We start from the raw sequence: 22,818 nt of genomic DNA, 5'->3' as shown, positions 1-22,818 counted from the left end.
TTCTGCCTTCCAAATTTTCCTCATTTCCCTGGATAATCTTTAGAACGAGAGATGGTGTTCTGATTCCGAATTCTGGCTCCCTGCAATCTGCTGCTTCCTTTCACAACAGAAGATGAGTCTAGAGCCCCAAATCCTTTTAAAGATGGTTTAGCCTAACTGCTGCTTTGGAATCCTACAGACCTGGGCTCCCCACTAGGCCCTCACACATGAGCTAAGCGTCCTCGGCCAAGCTGTAAGAACCTTAGGGATCCCTATTCTTTTTTTTGTTAAGTAATGTTAATTATTACCTGAGTAAAATGTATATAGAATATCTTATTTTGAGGTACTGGAAAGTGCGCTGTCCCTGAAAATCAACTGGATTTTCTTCCTCTGAAAATATTTTAATTAAATATTTAAATATATTTAAGTTTTTAGTTAATTTATTTATTTTTAAAAATTTCTTCTCAGTGTTCCAGAATTCCTTGTTTATGCACCACACCCAGTGCTCCATGCAACACGTGCCCTGCCCTCCAAAATGAGCTATGATAAGGTTTAATTAAATATTAAATGAAAATTTCAATCAAGGATAGAGGAAGAAACAGCCTGTTCCTAACAAGGGTCCATCTGGTTACTTTGCCTGACTCTACCCTCGGCTCTAGGTTTTCTGAGTGTGCGGAGAGACCAAGGTAAGGTAGATCACCCCTGGCAGCAGGAAGGAAGCAAGCCAGTTGCTCGGGGCACAGGCTTTGCTCACATCCGAGTTCCAAATTAAGTTTGTCATGTTAGTGCTTAGAGAAGGGACGCTGGCCAAGAAAATGGACAATGTTTTCAATGAGAAGCAAAAATTTCATGCTATCATTTCTTGTAACGACTCTCCAGTGTGTTACCCTGGGCTCTTATCAAGACTGTTCAACACGAAGCATTCTGAAAGTCTGTAATCTCTGAGATATAAGGAAAACAGGGAGCAGTTCCTGATCCCGCAGATTCTCACGATGGAAATAATGGCCCTACCATAGTCCACTTCTAGAATTTCATCTGAATTCGGTCCTGCAGAAGCCCAGGGGACCCAGAAGCAAGGTCACTCTCTGTCACTGTGAAGGAGTCTGGGCAGAAGCCGTAGGTGCTCCGTGCTGGGCACAGAACGGAGTGAGGTTGGTACGTACCTCCTTTGCCAACTCCCACCTGCACTTAAAAACCTACACTCTGAGGATCTACAAGCTAAAATTTATGCTAAATATTACTAAGGTATGTTTGACAATGTGCAAAAGCACTGTACTGAGTGCCATAAATGCAGGATTTTGTTTCACCCTTACATACAATGGTCATCCTTTGACAGATGAGGAAATAGGAACACAGAGAGATCTAGTAGGAGGCCGATGGCCAGAGAGCTAGCGAGCGGGGAAGCCGGGGCTTGAATGCCGTTGGGAGGTGTCTCACGTGACTTACTGCCTCCAAGTTCTAATGTGGCCAGAATTCTTAGAAATCCAGATTTGCGAATGTCCACATCAGTCTCACCAAGTAGCAGAGCTGCGCAGGAGGAGGGCAGAAGGATGGGTCGGTATGAACTCGGGTCTTCTAGCCAAATGCGGTGTGGCAAAAGACGCTGTCTGCTCCCTGCTTTCTGGTTCTGGGGCATGGGAATCTCCTTCCGCTCATCCCCCGCACAGCTAACACTTAAATCGGCTCTTCTGTACATGACCCACTGTTGAACAAGTTTAAACGGAGGGTGGCCGCCATTCCTTCCCAGTGTACTTGCTCTCTACCCTGGGAGGGCACGTGGCTGTTCCCTTCTGAGAGCTCCCGTGGAAGTGCACCTCTTTGGAAGGGATTAAAGTGATTTTACGAGGGCATCTGTGCGGCTCAGTCAGTTCAGTGTCTGCCTTCGGCTCAGGTCATGATCTCAGGGTCCTGGGGTGGAACGCTGTGTCGGGCTCCCTGCTCCGCGGGGGAGCCTGCTTCTCCCTCTGCCCTTTCCCCTGCTCATGCTCTCCTTCACGGTCTCTCTCAAATTAATAAATAAAACCTTTTCTAAAAAATGATTTTATATCATGTCCTCATTAATCTGTGTAAATCTAAGTGGAATGTTTCGATGGGGTGATAGGAAACCAATTTCATCACTGTTGGCTTTGAAACCCTACTTTTATGCACACAGATCTAGTCACCAGATTTTAAATCCACTTGCACAACACCAAAAGGCTTTCCTTTCTGCACCCAAAGGATGATTTTGTATTAAACACAGATGGTCAGGCTCCCTAGGGAGCTTAACTAATAAATTTATAATCTAGGTGCTAATAGTTTTTTTTCATTAGGTAATTCCTTTTTAAAAAAAAGTGGGAAAAATTTGCAAATTATGGGCTAATACTTCTTTAGCCAAAAGACTGTCATTATTATATCTGGAAACAGAATTATTCTAGTAGTATCTTATCCATGTCAGACTAGAAAGGGGAGACTTGTGGTAAAATAGACTGCAATGTTAAGTTGAGTTCTTTGAATTACGTTCTGGAGGATTCCAACTGGACATCAGTGGAGATGTTGGATGGTAGGTATCCATGTGCCATCTCCCCCCTCCTCCTCCCACTTCCATGTCCTTTGCCCAATGCCAAGTAAATAAAATCTTGATAAATCATCTTACGGGAGCAGTATGTCCTGACTATTGATTTTTCCAAAGGCAATGAAGAGATCAAGCATAGAATCGACTACCTGGCTAACTGAGCTAAGAGATCATCTAGCCCAATTCTCTCACTTATTAGAAGGGAAATTGTAACCCAGAGGGGTCATGTGTCTGCCTAAAGGCATTCAGTTGGTCACTTAAGAGTTGTGAAGCCTAGAGCCAAGTCCATTCACTCCTAGCTCATTGCTCTTTTCCGACACAATCTCCTAGAAGAGTAGCCACTACACTTTGTTGGGGCTTTCTGAGAGCTACGTTCATCATCAGTTTCCCTCCTTACATTGACTTTAGGTCATAGGTATTGTTATCCCATTTCTGATGGGGAGACTGCCCACAGTCACACAACTGATCAGGGGGAGAGGCAGGAGTGCACTTATATCATGTGGCCCCAGGGCTCTTGTCTTTACCACCATGCCATACTATCTTTGGAAAAGCATTTGCCCTGATCACAATGTCCCATGCAAGGAATGAGGTGAGAAAGGAAGAAACTCCTCCTTCCACTGCTCTCCCAGCACAAGCCTTTCTCAGTCCCAGCTGGAACTCAGCTCTTATTATTATTATTCTGCCCATTGTCCTCTCCCCCGAGGCCCCTTTTGAAGTTCAGTGCCATAGATTGCCATCCTCTGGGAACAGCCGACACTTATTTCTCAAGGAAGTTCTGCCTTTGGAAGTTCCTTAATATGATTTTTAACCGTAATACTTGAAATCATTTGAATTTATTCAACATTCAGCACAAAGCTATTAAAGTAAATGGCCAGGGGGATGGGCTCAGCATAAATACGAAATTATGTTTGTCATTAGTGGCTGAGCTCTGCGTCTGAGGACAGCGTCCACTGGTTTTCAAAAACATCTGCTGGAGTTTCTCCTGGGCCATATGTTTTTCTTGGTAGACTTGCTACCGCTTACATTTGTTCCTGGTTATCCCTCGATCTCCTCACCTCTCCTCAGACCCTATTTTTTGGTTTTATTTCCTGTTTGTTTATAGGACAGTATGAATCCTGCGACTTCGCAATCAGCCTGTCAACAGCAGAAGAAAGCAATCGAAGGACTTTTACTTCCCTGACTGGGAAACAGCTGGGAGTGTCTCCTGCCTACTGGAACTAGTCTATCGGCTCCCATTTTGACATGATATTTTGGGACTAAAATTCCCTGAGACAATTCAGAAGTTCTTCTCACAAGATTATGAAAACCGATTCTATCCCACCTGGGTTCAGTGTTATTTATATCTCCAGAAAAAGTAATTTTCACCTAGCAGGGAATCAGTATGGGGATTTGAGCACGAGGACCATCCATGCTGGACGTTCCAAGATCGAATCCAACTGTAGAAGTAAGGACTGTAGAAAAAAATTTTAAATAAAGTAAAAATAAAATGAAAGTCAGGGCCATAGAGTTGCTGGAGTATGAATCCTTGCTCTTCCACAACTTACTTGGGCAACTTACTTAACTCCTCAGGGTGTCAGTTTCCTTATCTGTGAAGTGGGTACAATCACAGGGTTACCCGGAGGAGGAAATGCATTAAAATAAGTAAAATGAGAGTCTAGTACACAGTAAGCTCGTGATACACGTTGGCTGTTGTTGAACACCTACCAGCAGATCTGTGGCACTGAATAAATAGCTCAGGTGGCTTTTCAGTTCCATAGGTCTTCTGGTAATTCTTTGATTTTTCCCTGGGTACTCATGGGGAGTCAGAACTTACTTATTCCCGTTCTGAGTCCAGTGCTGCAAGGTCTACCCTTAAACCAGCACCCACGGCCTGTGATTCCCCAGGGAGCACGCCACTGGTTCCCCTAGCCGGGGGAGGAGTGGTCCCAGGCACACTACCTTGCCTTCGCCGGCAGTTGAGTTTCCTGAAGCAGGTCCCTTCCACGAGGCGGTTCAGGCGTTGCTGTTTGATCAGCTCCAAGATCTCTGGTTGAATCTTCTCCTTTAGCTCCCTGGGAAGGACAAACGCGCATTACACAGCATGCCTTGAGAACAGTACCTGGCTAAAAGAGCCTCGTGGGCAGTTGGGGCAGAGAAGTGCAAGCTGCATCTTTCCCCAACCATCCCAATACCTCCCAAGGTGGTGGTTTAGAGAATTATTTATCCCGCGTTAGTGGATGGGGTTATCTGTTAAAACAACACTATAGATTCTCTGACATTTACAGAACATCCACCAAAGCACCAGCTGCTTCAGTGACGTTTTTCCACACCGAAGTCTCCCGAGAAATTTCTTCCCTTGTTTCACAGAGCCACAGATATGAACTCATGCAGAAATGCACTTGGCTTTGCTAAGACAATAAATCTTTGGTCACACGTCCCCCGCTACAGCAGGTAAACTCCCAGACTACATTTGTGATCTGACCAGATAGCACTACTGGACAGCCACGTAATTACTAATTCCACAGCAAACCACAGGACCACATTTTGGTTTCCACTGTATCACTTACAAATGGGAACAATACACCATCCCCAATTTTAGCCTACCGAGACTGGGATGATGACGGGATAGATTAGGGATTATTGGCATCTTGAGTCAGGCTAATACAATATAATTTTGTGTTAGATGCATTATGCCTTAAAGATATCAGGACAGAGCACAATGTTTTTTAAATCTCTTTTTTTCTAAGAAGATTTTATTTATTTATTTGAGACACACAGAGAGAGAGAGAGAGCGAGCGAGCAAGCAGGGAGAGAAGCAGGGAGAGGGACAAACCAGCTCCTGGCTGAACACAAGCCCAAAGCAGGACTCCATCCCATGACCCTGAGATCATGACCTGAGGTGCAATCAAGAGTCAGATGCTTAACCCACTGAGACACGCAAGCCAAGAGCACAGTTGTTGTTATCATGTGAAATTTTATGTAGTGCCCTAGTCTTTGGGTATAGGAAAGCCAGAGTTGTTCTAGGTGATGCTGGACAGGGAGAACCCTCAGTAGTGTTATTGATGAAAGCATAGATCTAGAACTTGGAAGTCTAAGGTTTCGATCTAGACTCTGCCCATGACATGCATTTCATGTAGCTCATCTAAGTCTAAGTTTCCCCACCTGTACATGGGGATAAGAATCTTTTCTGGGAAACTGCTATGACTCCCAGAGGAGACGGTGTGAGTGCAAGAGCTCTGTAAGCCCTGGGCAGGAATGCAAGGTTATTACTGAATTTGCTTGAATAGTATTCTCTCCTTCCCTCAGGCCATATTTCCATATACCCACACTTCACTCTACTCAAGTCTTGCATGTCTGTCAGCTTCCACGTCAACTCTGGACCTGCTCTGCACTGCAGAAAGTCTGTCTTCACAGGGTGGTCGGCTCCTAGGTGGAGAAGGCACTCACGCTGGGGAAGTGCTTGCTTTGTCGGGTAGAGGTACTATTTGATTGAGCTCAGTTAGCATCCCCTTCCTGCTCCCCATCCAAACCCACTAATAAATGGGTATTGCTATTTCTATTTTACAGGTGGGGAAGCAGCTCCTAGCGGTTATGCGTAAAACCTGATCTTCTGCATATAAACTGCTTCTATTTACATGTGAGATAAAGAGAATTAGAAAGTTGCATCAAAGGACCCGGTTATCTAACGGGGTGTGCTAGTACTCTGCTAAGACATATTTTAAACTTGAAAGGTTTCAAACCTCTTGTCATTTGCTACTGTTGCAACTGAACATTTAAAAAGCACAATATGGAGATTGAGCCCTAATAATGCAGCTCGGTACATTTGCACAGCTCTCCTGCGCAGACCTCCAGGGTCTCATCTCGGGCTTCCAGATCACTAAAACTATTTATTATCAGTGTTCAGCTTTGGCACAATGGACTTAATATAGTACAGCTTTGATGAACCCTGCTCTGAATACTGAGAAGAAGGTAGGGGAGATGCCAGGGCAGACACACGTGACAATAAATCACTGCTTCTGACTTCCAAGCCGGGGCCATGGGGCAAAGAGAATTAGATGGCACTAAGGAATAGAGAAATCACTGGAGAAAGGGTTTGGGAATTTCACGGAATCTTAGGTGTTATCTATAAATAATCGTTTTAGTAGGCTAGAGGTGAATTATGAAAATGGAGATAAAGATGCAGGGAAGAGGACCAAAAGGAGGAAATAACTGAAAGTATTTCCGAGTCATTTTAGTCAATGATTTATGACATCTTAGTGTAAGACCCAGATGTGCCCATCCTGACACACTCCATTATGGAAACATATCCTGGGGACACACCACCAAAGTGAGTGAATCTGCTGCTGTAGGGGTTCCTTGTTGTGAACCCCGAAGGCCTCCAAAACATGGTCGGACAATGAGAAAGAGAGGACAACCTTTCTTTCTTCTAAGAGATTTCCTCTTCTTTCCATGCAAATGGACCCACTTGCTAGAAAATTCACTCATTGTAGGAAAACATACGTAACACCTACATGGTGTGTCTGTGGTTGAGGTTGGACCTCAGCATCATGCACCATGGGCTGCAGCTGGGAAAAGAGATTCTCAGCTTGGGGTGCATGAGGCCAAGGTCACAGGTGCACTGCCTTTGTTTTGACAGATACTCTTCTAATTCTGTCTAAAGGCCTTGTAAATATATAAAAGAAGGAAGATTAACGAGGGTAGGCTTATGAGTATGTGAAGAGCAATTCCAGGGCCAGCGTTGTTTCTGGGAGACAGTCCCAGGTCCAAGGCCAGCGAGGCCAGTGCCACACACAGAAGACAGAAGGCACCACTAGAAGACTGGTTAGCTGCCTCCCTGGACCCATGGTCTGCCCCCCTAAGCAGCTATCGGTGTCTGCCAAGAACAGACTTTGGCACACATTTCCTGTAAAGGCCAGACAGTAACTATTTCGGGTTCTGGGGACCATAGCTGTCTTTGGCAAGTACTCAGATCTGCCATAGTAGAGTGAAAGCAGTCGACATACATTAAACACATGAGTGTGACTGTGTTCCAATAAAAGTCCAATTACAGAAACAGGTAGTGAGCTGGATTTGCCCCAAGAGCTACCTATACTTTGCAGCCCCCTGATCTAGAGGTTCTGTGAAGACCGGGGGTGGGGGCTGAGAGGCAGTGTTGTTTCATGGAAATTGATCTGTCTTGACACCAGAGAGCCTCCAAATTCAGTCCTTGTATTTCTTCTGTTCTGTATATTATAGACTGGTGACACTGAATATTAACTTTATGCTGACAGCTTCTCCAAATTTGTATTTCTAACCTGGACCTTTCAGTTGAACTCCAAATTCATCAAACCATCTGTGAGACGTGCCAGATGTGGGTGTCTCACAGACACCTCAAACTTGACAGGTCCAAAGCTGAACTCCTGACCCCCTGTCCCAACCTGCTCTCCTCCTTCTCACCTTTGGTTGTTCAGCTCCAACAAAATCGTGAACTCCTCCTTGACTTCTCTCTTTCTCTTATCTAATCAATCAGGAAATGCCACTGTTTCTTATTTTCAAAATCTATCTGTAGTAGGGACTTCAATCACTTCAAATCATCTCTGGACTGAGTTATTGAAATAACTTCCTTACTGATCTCTCTGCTCCCAAACTTGCCTCCCTGGAGAATATTCCCAGTACAGTAGCAAGAGGGATCATTTAGAAGCCTAAGTCAGAGCATGCCAATCCTCTGCTCAAAACCCTCCATTGGCGCCACATCAAGGCCCTCCATCATCGACTCCAAGCCACTTTTCTGGACTAACTTCCTATTGCTCTCCTTGCTTAGTCTTCTCTCACCACATTGAGCACCCAGACCTACTCCTACCTCAGGGCCTTTGCACTGGTTTCTCTCAGCTGGAATACTCTTCTCAAATAGCCTGCTCCCTTAGTCCCTTAAACATCTTAACTCAAATGTTACCATCCCAACTAGAGGGATCTACTCTGACCGCATTACTTGGGACTGCCAGCTCTCTGTCTCCCTTATCCTGCTTTATATTTCCATTGTCATTATCCTCTTTTAGCATGCTATAATCTTATTCACTATGTTTATTTGTCTGTGTCTCCCCACTAAAATTCAAACACGGCAGGGTGAGAATTGCGTCTTTCCTCTTCACTGCTGCATCACCAAGACACAAAACAGTACCTGGTATACGTGGAAGGCATTTGATGAGTATTGGTCAAGTGCGCTGAACAATGAAAACTGTAACTGACCAGATCATCCTGCTGGCACTTGCTAAGAGAAAGCCCTATGCAAAGCTTGGGCCAATCTTTAGTGAGGAGGCGGATAAGCAGGGTAGCCATTTGCCTGATTTCTGGCCCCATTTTCACTTTTTCTTTCTCACTATACTTCTACTGTACCTTCTGAGATACGGCGAGGCATATAAAAATACATTTATAGTATTTTTATAGTAAAACTATTGACACATCAACAGTGTGACAACATGTCCCATTCTGGTTATCAGCTAATGATAAGAGGGACCATTTCTCTGAGTGGATATTATGTGCCAGTATATATGCTAAGTGCTTTTCAGGCACTACATCACTGAATCTTCCTAACTGCACAATGATGTGGACACTTTAATCACCTTCTTTTTTAGACCTCAGAAAAACAGGCTTCGAATGGGTTACGTGACTTGTCTAAAGAGCCGCATTTCCAAGTAGTGGCCTTGGAGTAGGATCCCAGATGGGTTAGTAGCTCCCTGGGTGCGGATTTTCTACCATTTGCTATTATGCTTCCTTGGCATTTACCCTTGCATCTCTCCTTTCCCTCCACAGTGTAGTGTTAAATGACCTGTTTTGGGACTATTCAAGCTTCTTAGATCCATTAACTCGGATTAATTGTGTGGCGGGACTTATCTCCCCTGCAAAGTCATGCTAAGTGGCAAGTAACAGATATCTCCTCTCGGAAATACTCCGTCAAGAGCTAAGAAATACAACAGCTTCTTCAATCCACTGAGTGGTCTCCCCAAATATTTGCTCACACAGAGTGTGCATTTTTCTCCTCAGGAAACATAAATGGTTTATAACAACGAGGCACGTCTCAAAGGATCTCTGGGGAACTTAAGTTGGCCACTGAGCTGTGTGCGGCAGACACAGAGGGAGCCAGGCCGTGGAGAGAGCGCTACAGGGGTCAAGAGGCAGGTGAGGGTATGGCCAGCAGGGCTCCGCACTAGCAGGCAAGCCCCAGCCAAGTCATTGTCCCAGTCTGCTAACTTGAACTAGATATTTGAACTGGATGACCTTAATTTCGAATATACTCACTCCCGAGCCTGGGAAAGAAGTGTATCCCAAGCGCTCTCATGACAACCCCCACCTGTGTCTCCTCCATCCTAGCACAGTCTGGGCTAACCCTCCTCCCCCAATTTTACAACCTGGAACAGTTGCGGGGTGGGGCAGTCAAGTGGCCCTGACTGTCTGTCCATCCGCAGCACAGGGCCTGGGAGGCAGGAGTCGCTCAAGACGTGTTTGTTAAATAATGAGTGAACGAATGCAAACTGTCATATGTGGGCTGTCCCTTTCTCTCTGCTGATGTGGGTTTGTCCTGGGAGCTGTGTCGGCAGCCTTTAGGCTTCATCCAATCCCACCAAGAGTTCCTCTCTAGCAGGTCACTCTAACAGACAAAACATCACTGGACAAGCAGCTGGAGGCTGGCTCCCACCTGCCCATTTTGGAGGCTGGGATAATGATCAGGTTGGCTCATAGCCTCCCCTTTAAATGCTATAGTTTCCGACAAGCTTTTATTGCAACTACGGCAAGGCCTCCAGTGAGCCGTGCTGTTTTTTGGGCCCGTGGCCGAGTGACAATGCAGGGACCTACAGAAGATCTCCTTTATATTTGCACTGCTTCTCTTCCTGTCATAAGTGCAAACGTAAGAGCTTCTTATAATCAAGGGAGAACGTCGGAACGTCATGGGAAGAGCCTTAGGAAATAAAGATACGAAGCCAAAACAGAAGCAGAGTGTTCACACTCCACGTGCAGTTAACATTCTTACTTAGAATAAAGTCATGGTCAAACATTAATTTGGGATCCGTCGGCCTTGACTGAAGTGGTTCCTCAAGTCTCCCTTTAGGAGACTTGCTCTACACACATTCTGGTCCCTCGGAAGGACTTGCTGATCCTAGTAAGGATGGCCTTTGTTTTATTTTCTCCTGCGCCCTTGACCTGACACAATGCCCTTGAAGGGAGGCATCAAAAGGAAATCATACCAAATGCCTACTAAACAAGCAGTTCTGACTTCAAAGTCCCTGGGAGATTTAAAGAAGCAAACTGAAGACAAGCTCCTTTGTCCCCATCAAAAGCAGTTTCCACAAAGCAGCAGCCCTCTCCACAGTGATTGCTCCATGTCCACGGTGACCAGCATGGCAGCCGGGAAGAGGTCCGCGCCAGGAACCCGAGGCCCCTGCCAAGGTGTGTTCACAGCAGACGCAGGATGCTTGCTTTAATGTCATCCAACCATTGGAGGGTGCAGAGCTTGAAAGAGCTTCTGTCTGAGGATGTGAAGGGGTGAGCCCTGTCAAAAGCATAATGAAGTCTCCGTGTGTTTGCCCATCTGCTGAAACAAGCCTCTGGAAAGCCAGCATCTCGGGGCTATACGCCCCGTGATGGGACGAGGCACCGCTGTTCCTCTCTACAGGAAAGAAACTGTGTCTCTGAGGAGTCAAGCATCTATCAGAAGGGCTTTCTGTTAGGTATTCCTAGCTGTACTTCCCGGCTGAGGACCAAGGCCTGGCAGTGCCTGCTGTAGAGCTGGCTGGCCATCATTGCAAGTCCGATTCAGGTCTCACCATGGTGGGAGCCAAGGACGCCCAGGGAGCCTATCTGCTCCCGGCTGCCCAGCTTCACCCCACTCAAGTTCGCCTTGCATTCCGCTGCCACTGACGGCGCTTGCCAGGGCCCACGAGCAGGCACGCAGCAGGGAGCTGCAGACCTGTGAACTTCTTTAAACTTCAGCTTACTCTTGCACTTCACAGAGGAGCTCTGCTGGGCTGGACAAAGCGCGAGCTGAGGGATCCGTGGGCTGGAGTTCACGTCCCGGCGCCTCCCCTCTCTGGACTTTTCCTGCTCCTTAAATGGGAATAAGACCTACCTCCTTCGCACGCATGGGAGGCATGAAACAGCAGGAGGGGCTACTTTGCAAATTGCCAACCATTTGAAATGTCAGATATATAAGAGTAAAGGACAGAAGGAGTGGCAGAAAGAAAAAGGACCTGAAACAGAGAGAGAGGGAGTTCGTGTCATGAGGACACCTGTGTTGTACGCCGGCTTTGTACGGAAGTCCACAGCCATGTGCGGTCTTCTGCAGGAGGAAGGAGAATGCCTGTCACACACTCTCCTTACCTCCACCTCTGCGCCTGTTTCCTTCCCAATGATAAGGTACCAGAACTGACCTAGCCCTTAGAAAAGGACAAGGGAAGATAAATAGGACAGTTCTAAGAAAAGACGGAGCAAACCATACAGTCTTGGTGTTGGAGGTTCAGAACATCCTAAAGATGGAGACATGCGAAATGATGACTGTCGCAAGTGACACCTCCTGCAAAGTCCTACAAGGGGACCTGGTGCTCTCAACCTTGGGCCTGCAGGCTGATAGTGACGGGGGTGATGCAAGGTGCTCTGGGGTGAGGCAAAACCGATAGATGGGGCAGGGACAAGTGAATCTCTCTCTCCTGCTCCATCTCTCTTCCTTCCACTCACTACTTGAATGTGTCTGAATGACCAGTGGGCCTTGCTCTGGCTGGGCAGAACATCTTGCCACTCAAAGGCAGGCACCAAGAAATACCTATCTGGGCAAAAATTGATCCCAAGTGTTAGGAAAGGTCTTCCTACTTTTCAGCTACAAGTTCTCAGGGGACTCCTCCAAATGCAAGCCACTCCCTGGTTTAGGTCCTGCTGCTGGGACCTGTCCCTGCCGTCCCCTCAGCTGCCTCTATGCCAACTTCCTCAGGGAGCTGCTGAGACTTCATGAACTGAGCTGAGGTCTTCCGGAGTGTCTTTTGTTGGCCTTCTATAAATGAGCTCACAACACAGCCCACTGCACTGTGTGTGATCGGCCTTCAGACCAGAGATGGTGGGTCAGAGCCTCTGAGGAGAGAGAGCTCAGGGGTTACTTACAAAATCGGGCGAGACTGGAAATCTTCCTGGTTCATCCTCTCAGATTGGCGGATTTTCAGGATCTCAGTGTAGCTCAGGTTCTGCAGTTTGCACTTGAACTGGTCCAGGGAGCTAGGCTTGGTTGTAAGAGCTCTCATAACCTGCTCCTTCACCACCTGCATTACCTGTAGATGAAAGGAAGACCATAACTTTCCTGGGGGGTTGCCCTTGCCCATTTGGAAAGGTCTAGAGTGAACGGCTCCCTGCCTCTCTGTTCCTTACTCCTGATTCCCTTCCCCTGCACTCTATGCCCAAGCCTTGAGAGTGCTTTTCCAAAGAGTAAACAACCACAATGTACACCTTCACTCTCTCTTGTGCTCCTGGAACCACAAGGAAGGAGATGGACTGATGAACTTGGAACTGGGGTGGGGGGCCAGGCCTGGCTGGGGAAGTGCTCCATTGGCTCAACATATTATGGGACTACTGCCAAAACTGACGCTACGAATAATGCAAATTTCAAAAGTGAAAGAAGTTCAAGCGACAGCTAGGAGTCTGTGTCACCGCCATTTTTTCCCGAAGAAGATCACTGAGACACAATTAACTGTGGAAGTCTGGCTGGTACTGGCTCAAACAAACGTGAAATGATACTCACACTCACACCTCCGAGAATGCTCTCCCTGGGTAGTGAAGGCCTGAGTGTTCACATACATGAGGGATCAGAAACTGTGCACGTGCTGTTGCCTTCTTGGGCCAAGCACTAAAAAGGAGGCCTTTTAAATAGAACAGACATATCCCATTGGAAGCTTAAAGAAAAAAAGAATATGGTAATGTGCTGCCTAAGGACAGGTCCAGCCCACAAGGAGGCAATTAACATTAATGTGGATTCGTCTTAAAAAAAAAAAAAAAATGTGGATTCGTCTTCATCAGAATTTATAAAGCAGGAAAAGACCAGAAAACACACAGAGGCATCCAAGGGACCTGTAGTAATCTTCCTGCTTCTTTTTTTTAATCTTCCACTGCAGAGGAGAATAATAATTGTTACCACTGAGAGAGGTATGTACTGTGGGCCTGATACTATGGTGGAAGCTTTATGTCTGTTCCTTCTCTTATTCCACTCAAATCTAGGAGTTAGATGTGGTCATCATTCTTTTTACATATGAAGAAACAGAGGCCTTGAAATGTCAAGTAACTAGTTCAGGATGTTATGGCTGGTTGGTAGGTGAATGCGTTGGGATTCGAGGGCTCCATGGTCAATCATGCCACTGTGATGCCATGGTCAATCATGACCCCATGCCACTTGGGGTCACTTTTAGAGATAAAGAGGTTGAGATTTAAGATCGAGGTCTGACCCAAGGTCACATATCTCTAGCTGAGTTCTATGACACTGAGTACCCCCCATGATAGATCTACTTTAACCAAGGATGTGTGTGCCCTGCTTGCTCTGTGCAGGGGTAGTTACTGTGTGAAGACAGAAAGGCAACTGTCTTCTTGTCCTCTGATTCATGGGAGTTTCGAAGACCTGGGTCCTTCAGTCTAACTGTGTTGGCTACCAGCTCGCCATAAACCAGAAAGTACTAATAGAAGCAATTAATAAAAAGTTGCTTGAGGAGCATTTGCTGTGAAGTCAATATAACAAACATCACTGAGTACTTACAATGTGTCTATACTGGGTGAAGCACTGGGAATTCAAGGGTGAATAAGGTATGGCCCTTGCCTTCTGTAAACTGGTGGTCTAATAAGAGAGCCGGACATGGGACATAAGCAATGATCATAACAGCAGAAGAGTGGACGTGAAAGAGAAGACGGACTGGTGGCCTTTCGTGGCAGGTGGGGAGACATTTCAGAGAAGACATCGTAAGGGTTTTGCAAGGAGAATGAGTATTCAGTGCTGTGGGAAGAGATGAATAACCTGCACACGGGCCCTCATTAACCCTGCTGAGCCTGGGCTGCCTCTGAATTGGGACCAGTTACATAAGCATTGTTTCCTGCCCCCAGCATAATGGCATCAGGGAAAATTTCCAGTTGACCTTCCACATGATCTGCTTCCTTTTTTCACACAAGTAAAATGCTAAATTTGGGATGCTTGACAAATTTTGAAATTGTGACCATCTTATATCATGTGGTATAAATGGTGGTTAAATTTGGTCAAGGCTGAACTATATAACACTTGGCTGTTTCATGAGGAGGCAGCACAGGAGCTACCTCCTCCCCATTTAGAGAAACTCAGAGTTGGGTCAAGGAGATAATTATCATCTCCCAATGCTACTTGACCTTCATGTGGGAGGTTGGACATGTAAGAAAGACCAAGAGAGTGATTAGAATACCAAAAATGAAGAAGCAATTTCAAAATAGAATCAGGTTACAGCTGGGAAAGTTTCAGAGACATCTCCAATTTCCTCATTTCATAGATAAGGAAAGAGGGCCAGGGGATGCTCCCACTTTAAGGGGAGAAACACTTAAGTGTTTCTTAAGTGGCTGTCACAGGGATGACAGTTACCAGAACACAGAGGATTGGACACAAAGATAACACTAGTGAGTGGGCATATGACCTGAGCTGACCAATCAGCATCCTTCTCCAGACTTCTGACTTGACTTGAAGCAGAGCTGAAGCATGCTCTTTCCCCTAAAACTGATAACCATAATACTGTCTCGTAACATGTAGAAGAGTGGAAGATGATGAGACTGGTTCCATTCAAATTAGATAGAAGAAAGATTGTGTGCGTGTGTGTGTGTGTGTGTGTGTGAGAGAGAGAGAGAGAGAGAGAGAGAGAGAGTTAATAATAGTTAAATTATACTCAACCATAATGTCAATTCAATCTTGACGTTTGGTGGTTTGTTACATGAACCTTTATTTCCCCAATTGAATGGAATTCCTGTCACTTGCAACTTAAGATCTCAACGAATACATACAATGAAGTCAAAGAGGAGTATCTGCTTATGGGATGGAGGCTGCCCAGATTGGGGAAAAGTAAGAAAAGAAAGCTGGATAGAAACAATGAAGTGACTTCAATAAGGAAAAACTTTTTAAAACAGCATCTTCATTTAATGCTCATGGTTGTACCTTTGCATGGAAATGATGATAATCCCTGACGGTGATATGGGAGATTCTTCAGTTCCTACTTACATTTTATGCTTAAAATCCACTGTTAAAGGTTTCAATTCTTCTAGCTTAAGACTTTCATCTTTTGCTAGATGTAAGAATCCATAAGTGGGACAACCTTTTAAATTTCCAACAATCACTTACGCTTCGGTTTAGAAGTGAATATAGACCATTTCCTAAGAGTAAATTGATAGGATAAAAAAAGAAGAGGCCAAAGGGGCACTTGGCCCCAGGGTAAAGGATGCAAGTGGTTGAGATACAGTCCAGAATGGAGGTTGGTGGACGGAAAGACTGGCTTTGCCTGATTTACTTCACAATTTTGCTGGGGCCCCAAGAAGTTCTATGGTAACTCCATGTGCCAAGGAAAATGAGCCCAGTAGAAAAAAATGTCACTGATATATATATATATTTTTTTGCAGAGACAAAAAAGTTATAAATCAAATATTTATCTATTTCTTAGCAAAGTAGCTTCTAAAAAGGCTAAAATTAATAGTGTAAAGTCTCTATTAATGCTCTACGTGCATGATTTAAATCAAGACACTCACAACCACCATGCTTACTCTGTCTTCTTTGGAAAATATCAGACCTTTTATCATGGTTTGGAAAGCCCATAGATGGTGTTGCAGAGGCATCAGCAAATCAATGGACTTAAAACTTCTTATTTACAGAATATGAATATGTTCTGTCATGGACATCAGACAAAACATGCTCTCAGAACCCACATTCACTTACTGGTATTGACTGATTATTTTAACAAGGTCAAAACTGTGCCTGTGGTGTGTTTCTGGAATTTTTCCAGCACATGCTCTCTGTAACAATGTCACATGTTACAAAAGAAGTGGGAGTCCCAAAATACACATGTACCTCAAATGGAGAAAACCTTTCAGATCCTTGGAAGACTGGGTTAAAGGTGTAAGTTCTGGGGACCCCCCCCCCCCCCCGGCAAGAATCAAGCGGGCTGGTAGTCTAAATGTGCTCCTGTTTCCCTGTTGCTTACTGAGATGGGCTCCTGTGTTTTATTCCAAGATCTCCTGAGCCTCCAGGTGCTTCTAGTCTAATCACTAATCTGACCTCGCCTTCACAGCCATGGTCTTCACCCAGCATTATTCATCTGTTCTCATCAACTGTTTTTCAAGCATCTACAATGTGCAAGGCACTGTAAGTGAGATATTTGAAGCCTTGAATCCTAGTATGGGAAAGTGGATAAGACATTACATACTTGCCTCCTCCAAGGGGGTAGGGGGAGTGATGTCACAGAAGAGCGAGGTCAAGACATTTATTCCCTAAATACTTAGCTTTGCTCAAGTGCTGACAGGCTCATGGCACAGCCCCCGACTTTGGCTGGGCCTTGAGGAGAGACCAGATGTGGACACAATGAGAGGTAGAGAAGGAGTCCTTCCTGGAAGAAACAGCATGAGCCAAGGCTGGAGAGAGGAGAGCCCAGCCCTAGTGGGGAGGAGTGTATGGTAGTTTCATTTAGTTGGAAAACTCAGGTGGTGCTTCGAGGTAAGGCTGAAAGTCAGGCTGGGCCAGAGAGGGGGTGGTTTCAGCTGGTTAAGATGAAAAAAATTGGATTTTTTTCTTTCAATTAGTGGTAAGTCACCAGGGGATTTTGGGGTGTGTGATGGAATCTGGTACAGTACACTATGTTGGGACACACACAAAGACTGGAGAGGTTGTGCTCACAGAGGGGTCTGGGAAAAGGAAGACATGACAAAGGAATCATTACCCTGGCTCAGCTGGGGTAAGGAGAGATGTCAGAGAACTCTGCAAGGCCGAGACCAAAGTGCTGGGACCTGGAGCACAGCTAGGAGTTACTGAGGTGAAGAAGTGAAGGGAGTCCAGGCGAGGAACCAGAAACAGCAAGAACAAAGGCTGGACGGAGGGAGTGCTTGACTCAGGCATTTGACCAAATAAGCTTTTAGAGCCCATGTTAGCAGCTTTCGGCCAGCGGATGCTATTGGTTGGAGGATGGTGGCTCAGCCTTTGGGGCCCAACACAAGTGGAGAGCCAGGCTGTGATCTTCTTCAAGATATTCAGTGCCCCCAAGACTCAGTTTTAGTAAAGCAGAAGGACTACTCATTTAGAATTCATCAAGGTCTTTCTCACTAGATAAATCTTTATACCCTTTATGGTATCCTGTGTATAGGTAGCAAACATGAGTCTCTGTTCCCAAGCCTTAGTTTGGGTCCCTATAAAGTAGAACTAATAGTTCAGAGTTCATAGGATTGTTGTGAAATCCAAACAAGATTATTACTTGTAAAGTACTGATACACTGAATGGAACATACTAAAAACACAACAACTGTGATGTCATGTTCCCTTGCTGTCTGAGGATGAAATGACTTATGTCTGAGGTTAATCCAATAAAAAAAAATATCCTCAACAGTGTTCCCAGACCACATTTGTATCACCGAAGAACTTGCTAGAAATGCAACTTTCAGATTCACCCGAGACCTACTGAATCAGAAACCTATGATCAGTGTTTCAACAGCCCCTCTGGGTGATTCCAGCACTCACGCAAATGTGAGAAGCACTGGTCTCGGCAAACGTCCAGCACAACTTCTCGGCCTTCAGTACGGTATCTGTAGTGATTCTTGTCATAGCACAGTAAAGCAGTTAAGCCAATTACTGGTGTACCTTTCCCCATCCAGACTGTAAATGCTTTGAGTGCTAGTACTATTTCTTATTCGTATTGTGGTCCCTACTACTTAACACAGTACCCTCCAGACTGTAATAATGATAGATATGCTCAACGCCAAAGATTCTTAGGCTCCCACCTCTTATCTGCAGAATTAAAAGAATACATCCTTAGCAGAATTAGAAGACTGTTAACATGGTTTTCAAAGTACACTTTTACAAAGCCTAAAAATTAAAGTCTGTGGCTTTGAAATGCTGTCTGAGGGTTTGAGAGGTCATTTTGGGCTTCCTTTCCCAGGCTGAAATGGAAAAGGCTGGTCTGCAGCTGAGCAAAAGTTTTCTGGAGAAATGGCTACTGGGCATTGCCACTAAGCGGGGGTGGTGGCGGTCAGCACTTACAAAAATGTACAATATACCCTATCAGTAGCAATCCATTAAATGGATTTATCTCCATAATGAAGAGAAAAGGTTGTCACGGAGAAGACAGATGTCAACACGGTCTAGCTTAAAAATGAGTCGTGTGGGAGAATTTTCATTGCTGGGCTTTAGCACTGGACCATTTTTCTTCCCAAGAATGTTCCTTACACAAGACAAAATGACTGAAGACTCATAAGGGCCAAAAAATGGGAAGGATTCTGCCTGGAGAGGGGTCTAGGTGCTCATCTACAGACAGGATAACTTCCCGGAGGCCAGGGGTCACTCTGAAGGGCTATTCTCTGAGCTCGGGATGTGGGGAGAAGTGGCCTTGCTCCGAAAGAGTACTAGAAGTTCACAGCGACACGTACTGACCTAGATGCAGACTATTGATTGCCCCAGCCCCCTGGAGGTCTTCAAAATTAGGACACCTTCTGGAAACTAAAAATGTTTTTCCTTTGTACTTCTGCCACGGCTGGGGAGAGGGCTGCCTAGGTTAGTCCATGAGAATGAGAGTTTTTGCTGAACAGTGTCAAGTGTATTAAATGAAGGGGAGAGGAAGAAATAAAAATGTTTATGGCCCCAAGGAGTAGCATTTAATTTTCTTGTATTTATTCTGGGGCGGTGTAGGCATAGAGCAGAGGTTGGCAAGTTTCTGTTAAGGGCCGGATCATGTCTGTGGCAGCTACTTAGCTCTGCCCGGGCGTTGTGAGCATGACTGCAGACCAGAAGCAAATGAACAAGTGTGGCTCTGTTCCAATAAGACCTGATTACAAAAAACAGGTGGGATGCCTGGGTGGCTCAGTGGGTTAAAGCCTCTGACTTCGGTTCAGGTCAAGATCCCAGGGTCTTGGGATCGAGCCCCGCATCGGGCACTGCTCAGCGGGGAGCCTGCTTCCTCCTCCTCCTCCTCTCTCTCTCTGTCTGCTGCTTTGCCTACTTGTGATCTGTCAAATAAATAATAATAATAATAATAATAAAACAAGTGGTGAGCTATATTAGGCTGGTGGGCAGGAATTTGGCAAACCCTGGTATAAAGGGAAACCACTGGGTTTTAGAGTTAGGCAGTGCTCATTTCAAAGTCTGGCTCCCTGACCCGCTGAGCCAGGTGAATCACTCAGTTTCTCTGAACCTGTTTCCATATCTATAAAGTGGAGGTGATCATCTTCAGTCAGGATTAGGACAAGTCCAAACATGATACCCATCAGTATAAGGTTTCTGTGAATTCCAGTCCTAAAGACAGCTTATCCAAAAAAAAAAAAAAAAAATTCCTCCTTGCTGCACACAAACTGCACACACACAGCGGGCTTCTAACATGGGTAGAGCAGTTCAAGATTATACTGAAGTTGCACTGAACAAAATGGTTTCTGATATTGTAAAGTTTTTGTTCTTTTAAAAACAGGGTTCTCGACTGTTCCCCCCCTGAATGGTTTCAGGGCCTTGAAGATATTTTGGCCTGTCCTTGCTTTTCCTTCTGCCACATCTCCTGCCGGGGTTTGGCCAGTGCAGTTCCCTGGTGAGGGGCGCTGTGTGGTCAGGCTTACTGGAAGTGGACAGAAACTGTTCTAAATCACAGAGCATCAGCCCAGCCCCTTGAGATTTCATCACGGGTCCTCCATTATACCAGAAGAATTTGAAACATTTTGTTCATTAATAAATGCAGAAAAGCTCCTTTGCATTTCACAATAGACACAACCTGATCTTGGCAGGCGATCATAATAAGAATCAGCAAATCATTTAACTTCTCCCTCCTTGCCTCTGTTTCCTCAGGGGTCCCTAACAGCTCTCTGAGCTCTGAACTCCTACAGTATCTGTCTGAGGGGGTGATGATGACCAAATTCAGAGCCGAAGGCCAGTGCTGTGTGTGATGTGGGCAGCGAGGTCACTTTAATTTTTCTTCTCTGAGGTGGTATTTCTGAACCCAGCACAAGCAAGTCTTGCTGTGTATCCCATCAAAGGCCAGAATATGTCCCCGAGCACTGAGAAAAAGAATAGCTCACTGCAGACCCAAACTTTCTGCTGGTTTGACTCCTCTTCAGATAGGGCCTGGAATGCAGACTGCTGACGGTCGAGGCCTGTTCTTTGAGGGACCATATATCTGTACTTGTAAGTGAAATGTAACTCTGAGTTGTGTTATGTCTTTGGTGAGTATGGAAAACTATGTAGCAATGATCAAAATAATGGAACCACTTGGGCTTGGAAGTTGGGAATTTTGCTCTGAGGATTATACCATTAAGGAAGGTTGTGATATTGACTCCCTTCTTGAATAGGGAGTCTACTCTCTACTTTGCCTCATTCTCACTGGCCCCTCCCTGGGCCTCTGGCCCATCCTTACCTGTCCTGCTTTACCTATAAGCCTCTGACTTCAGAAGCTGGATTGTTTCCAAAATGCAAGTCTGATCACATCATTTACCTGCTTGAAACCTCTGATGGTTCAGCACTGCATGTGGATGAAGACCAGTGCCCCACATGGGCACCTGTGGTTGCCTTCCAACTCCTGCTCCAGGAGACGCCTCCCCCTTGGCTTCACTCCACACACCCCATGATCTAGCCACACTGAGAGCCTTTAGGTGCCTTGAACTTCACCCCTGTGCCTTCATTTGTGCTCTTCCTTCCACCTGTGATTTAAAGCCTCCTAATACCTGCTCATTCTTCAAGTCAACATAATCCTTCCCTGACCTGCTGCCTTCCCCCCAAAGTCAGTGTTGGTCCCCCAGTCTCCCATGATGGGATTGTACCATAACATCACAAACTGTGTGTCCTTTGTTGACTATCACACATCTACAGTCTGTATAATCCAGTCACATAGTAGTTACTAAGAAAATACCTATTTAGGGATGCCTGAGTGGCTCAGTCAGTTAAGCCTCTGTCTTCAGCTCAGGTCAGGATCCTGGGGTCCTGGGATCGAGCCCCACCCTGCGCTCCCTGTTCAGCGGAAATATGCTTCTTCCTCTCCCTCTGCCTGCTACTCTCCCTGCTTGTCCTCTCTCCATGTCTGTATGTGTGTGTCAATTAAATAAATAAAATCTTAAAAAAAAAAGAAAATATCTATGTAACTTATGACCGATGGACTCATCAAGTGATTAAAAGAAACAAATAGCTTAAAAAAAATCAGTATTTCTCAACCCTCAGTCTACAGTAAAATGGAAAGTATCCCTTGGCCTGGCCTCACCCCTCCTCAGAGATTCTGATTCATTCGATCTGGAATGAGCTCCGGACACTGGGCAAGTTTCACACGCCCCACTGGGATGCTAATGTGCAGGAGGGCTTGAGGTCTACTCGTCTAAACAAGAAGCCATAAGATAGAAAGAATCAATGACCGCTGCCCTTCCAGGGAAAAGAGAGAAGGGCTAGCCTCCCTTCCTTCGTTAAACTGCCCAGTGCAATTACAGAGGAAGAACCAAGAGCTCAGCTTGTTGTTGCCAGTGGTTCCTCCAAGGCTTGGTCTTCAGGTATTAGCTATGGTGTGGGCAGGATGAATGTTTTCACCTGGGACAGTCAGAGAAAGGGTCAGGGGACCATGATGGCTCTGGGCATGTTCTGAGAAGCCACCTTTACTCGGGAAGACAGACCACTCTGCTTATCACAGAGGCAGCCAAAGCCACTGTAGTGTGGGCATCTGCCTGCCAGGCTTGGGCCCTGTTTAGGGCCCCACTTTAGCAAGGGCAGCCACCATCTCCCCAATGTGCCCACAGTTCCCTGGGCAGCAATTAGCAGCTGTGCTCCCAGACACAGGGCAGCAGCCTGTGTGCCAACCCGAGTAGGCAACCTGCGGCCGGCAGTGTCTCTATGGGCCTGGAGAACCTGAGGGAGCACTAGTACTAGCCAGTATGAGAGGTGATTTTTCAAACGTACCCTTAGAGCACAGCGGATGGCCCTGGAGCTGTTAGAAAGGGAGCTACCTGTTCAGCACTTCTCCCTTGCCTGAGAACTTCCTCCAGTTTTAGCTGCTAATGAACCAGAAATTGGGCAGCAGGAGATAGAGAGATACTCAGGCAGCTCCAAGCTTCCTGAGAATCTGCACATCATCCAGACTGACAGCTTTGAGGGCCTTG

At 45.8% G+C, this 22,818-nt stretch overlaps 1 protein-coding gene across 50 annotated transcripts in view; it reads right to left on the bottom strand.

Annotated features, from left to right (window-relative positions):
* Positions 1–22,818, bottom strand: part of ELMO1 (engulfment and cell motility 1) — a 521,082-nt gene that overhangs the window by 27,918 nt on the left and 470,346 nt on the right. For all 50 annotated transcript variants that reach the window (XM_082693119.1, XM_082693114.1, XM_082693121.1 and 47 more), the window contains 2 exons: positions 12,632–12,795; positions 4,469–4,581 (listed from right to left, as the gene is read on the bottom strand). In XM_082693119.1, coding sequence (XP_082549245.1) covers positions 4,469–4,581; positions 12,632–12,795 — 277 coding nt within the window. The remainder of the gene's footprint in view (positions 1–4,468; positions 4,582–12,631; positions 12,796–22,818) is intronic.

This window comes from Mustela nivalis (genome assembly GCF_964662115.1).
Source record: "Mustela nivalis genome assembly, chromosome: 12".
NCBI lineage: Eukaryota > Metazoa > Chordata > Mammalia > Carnivora > Mustelidae > Mustela > Mustela nivalis.
This window is presented reverse-complemented; position numbering and strand designations above follow the sequence as displayed.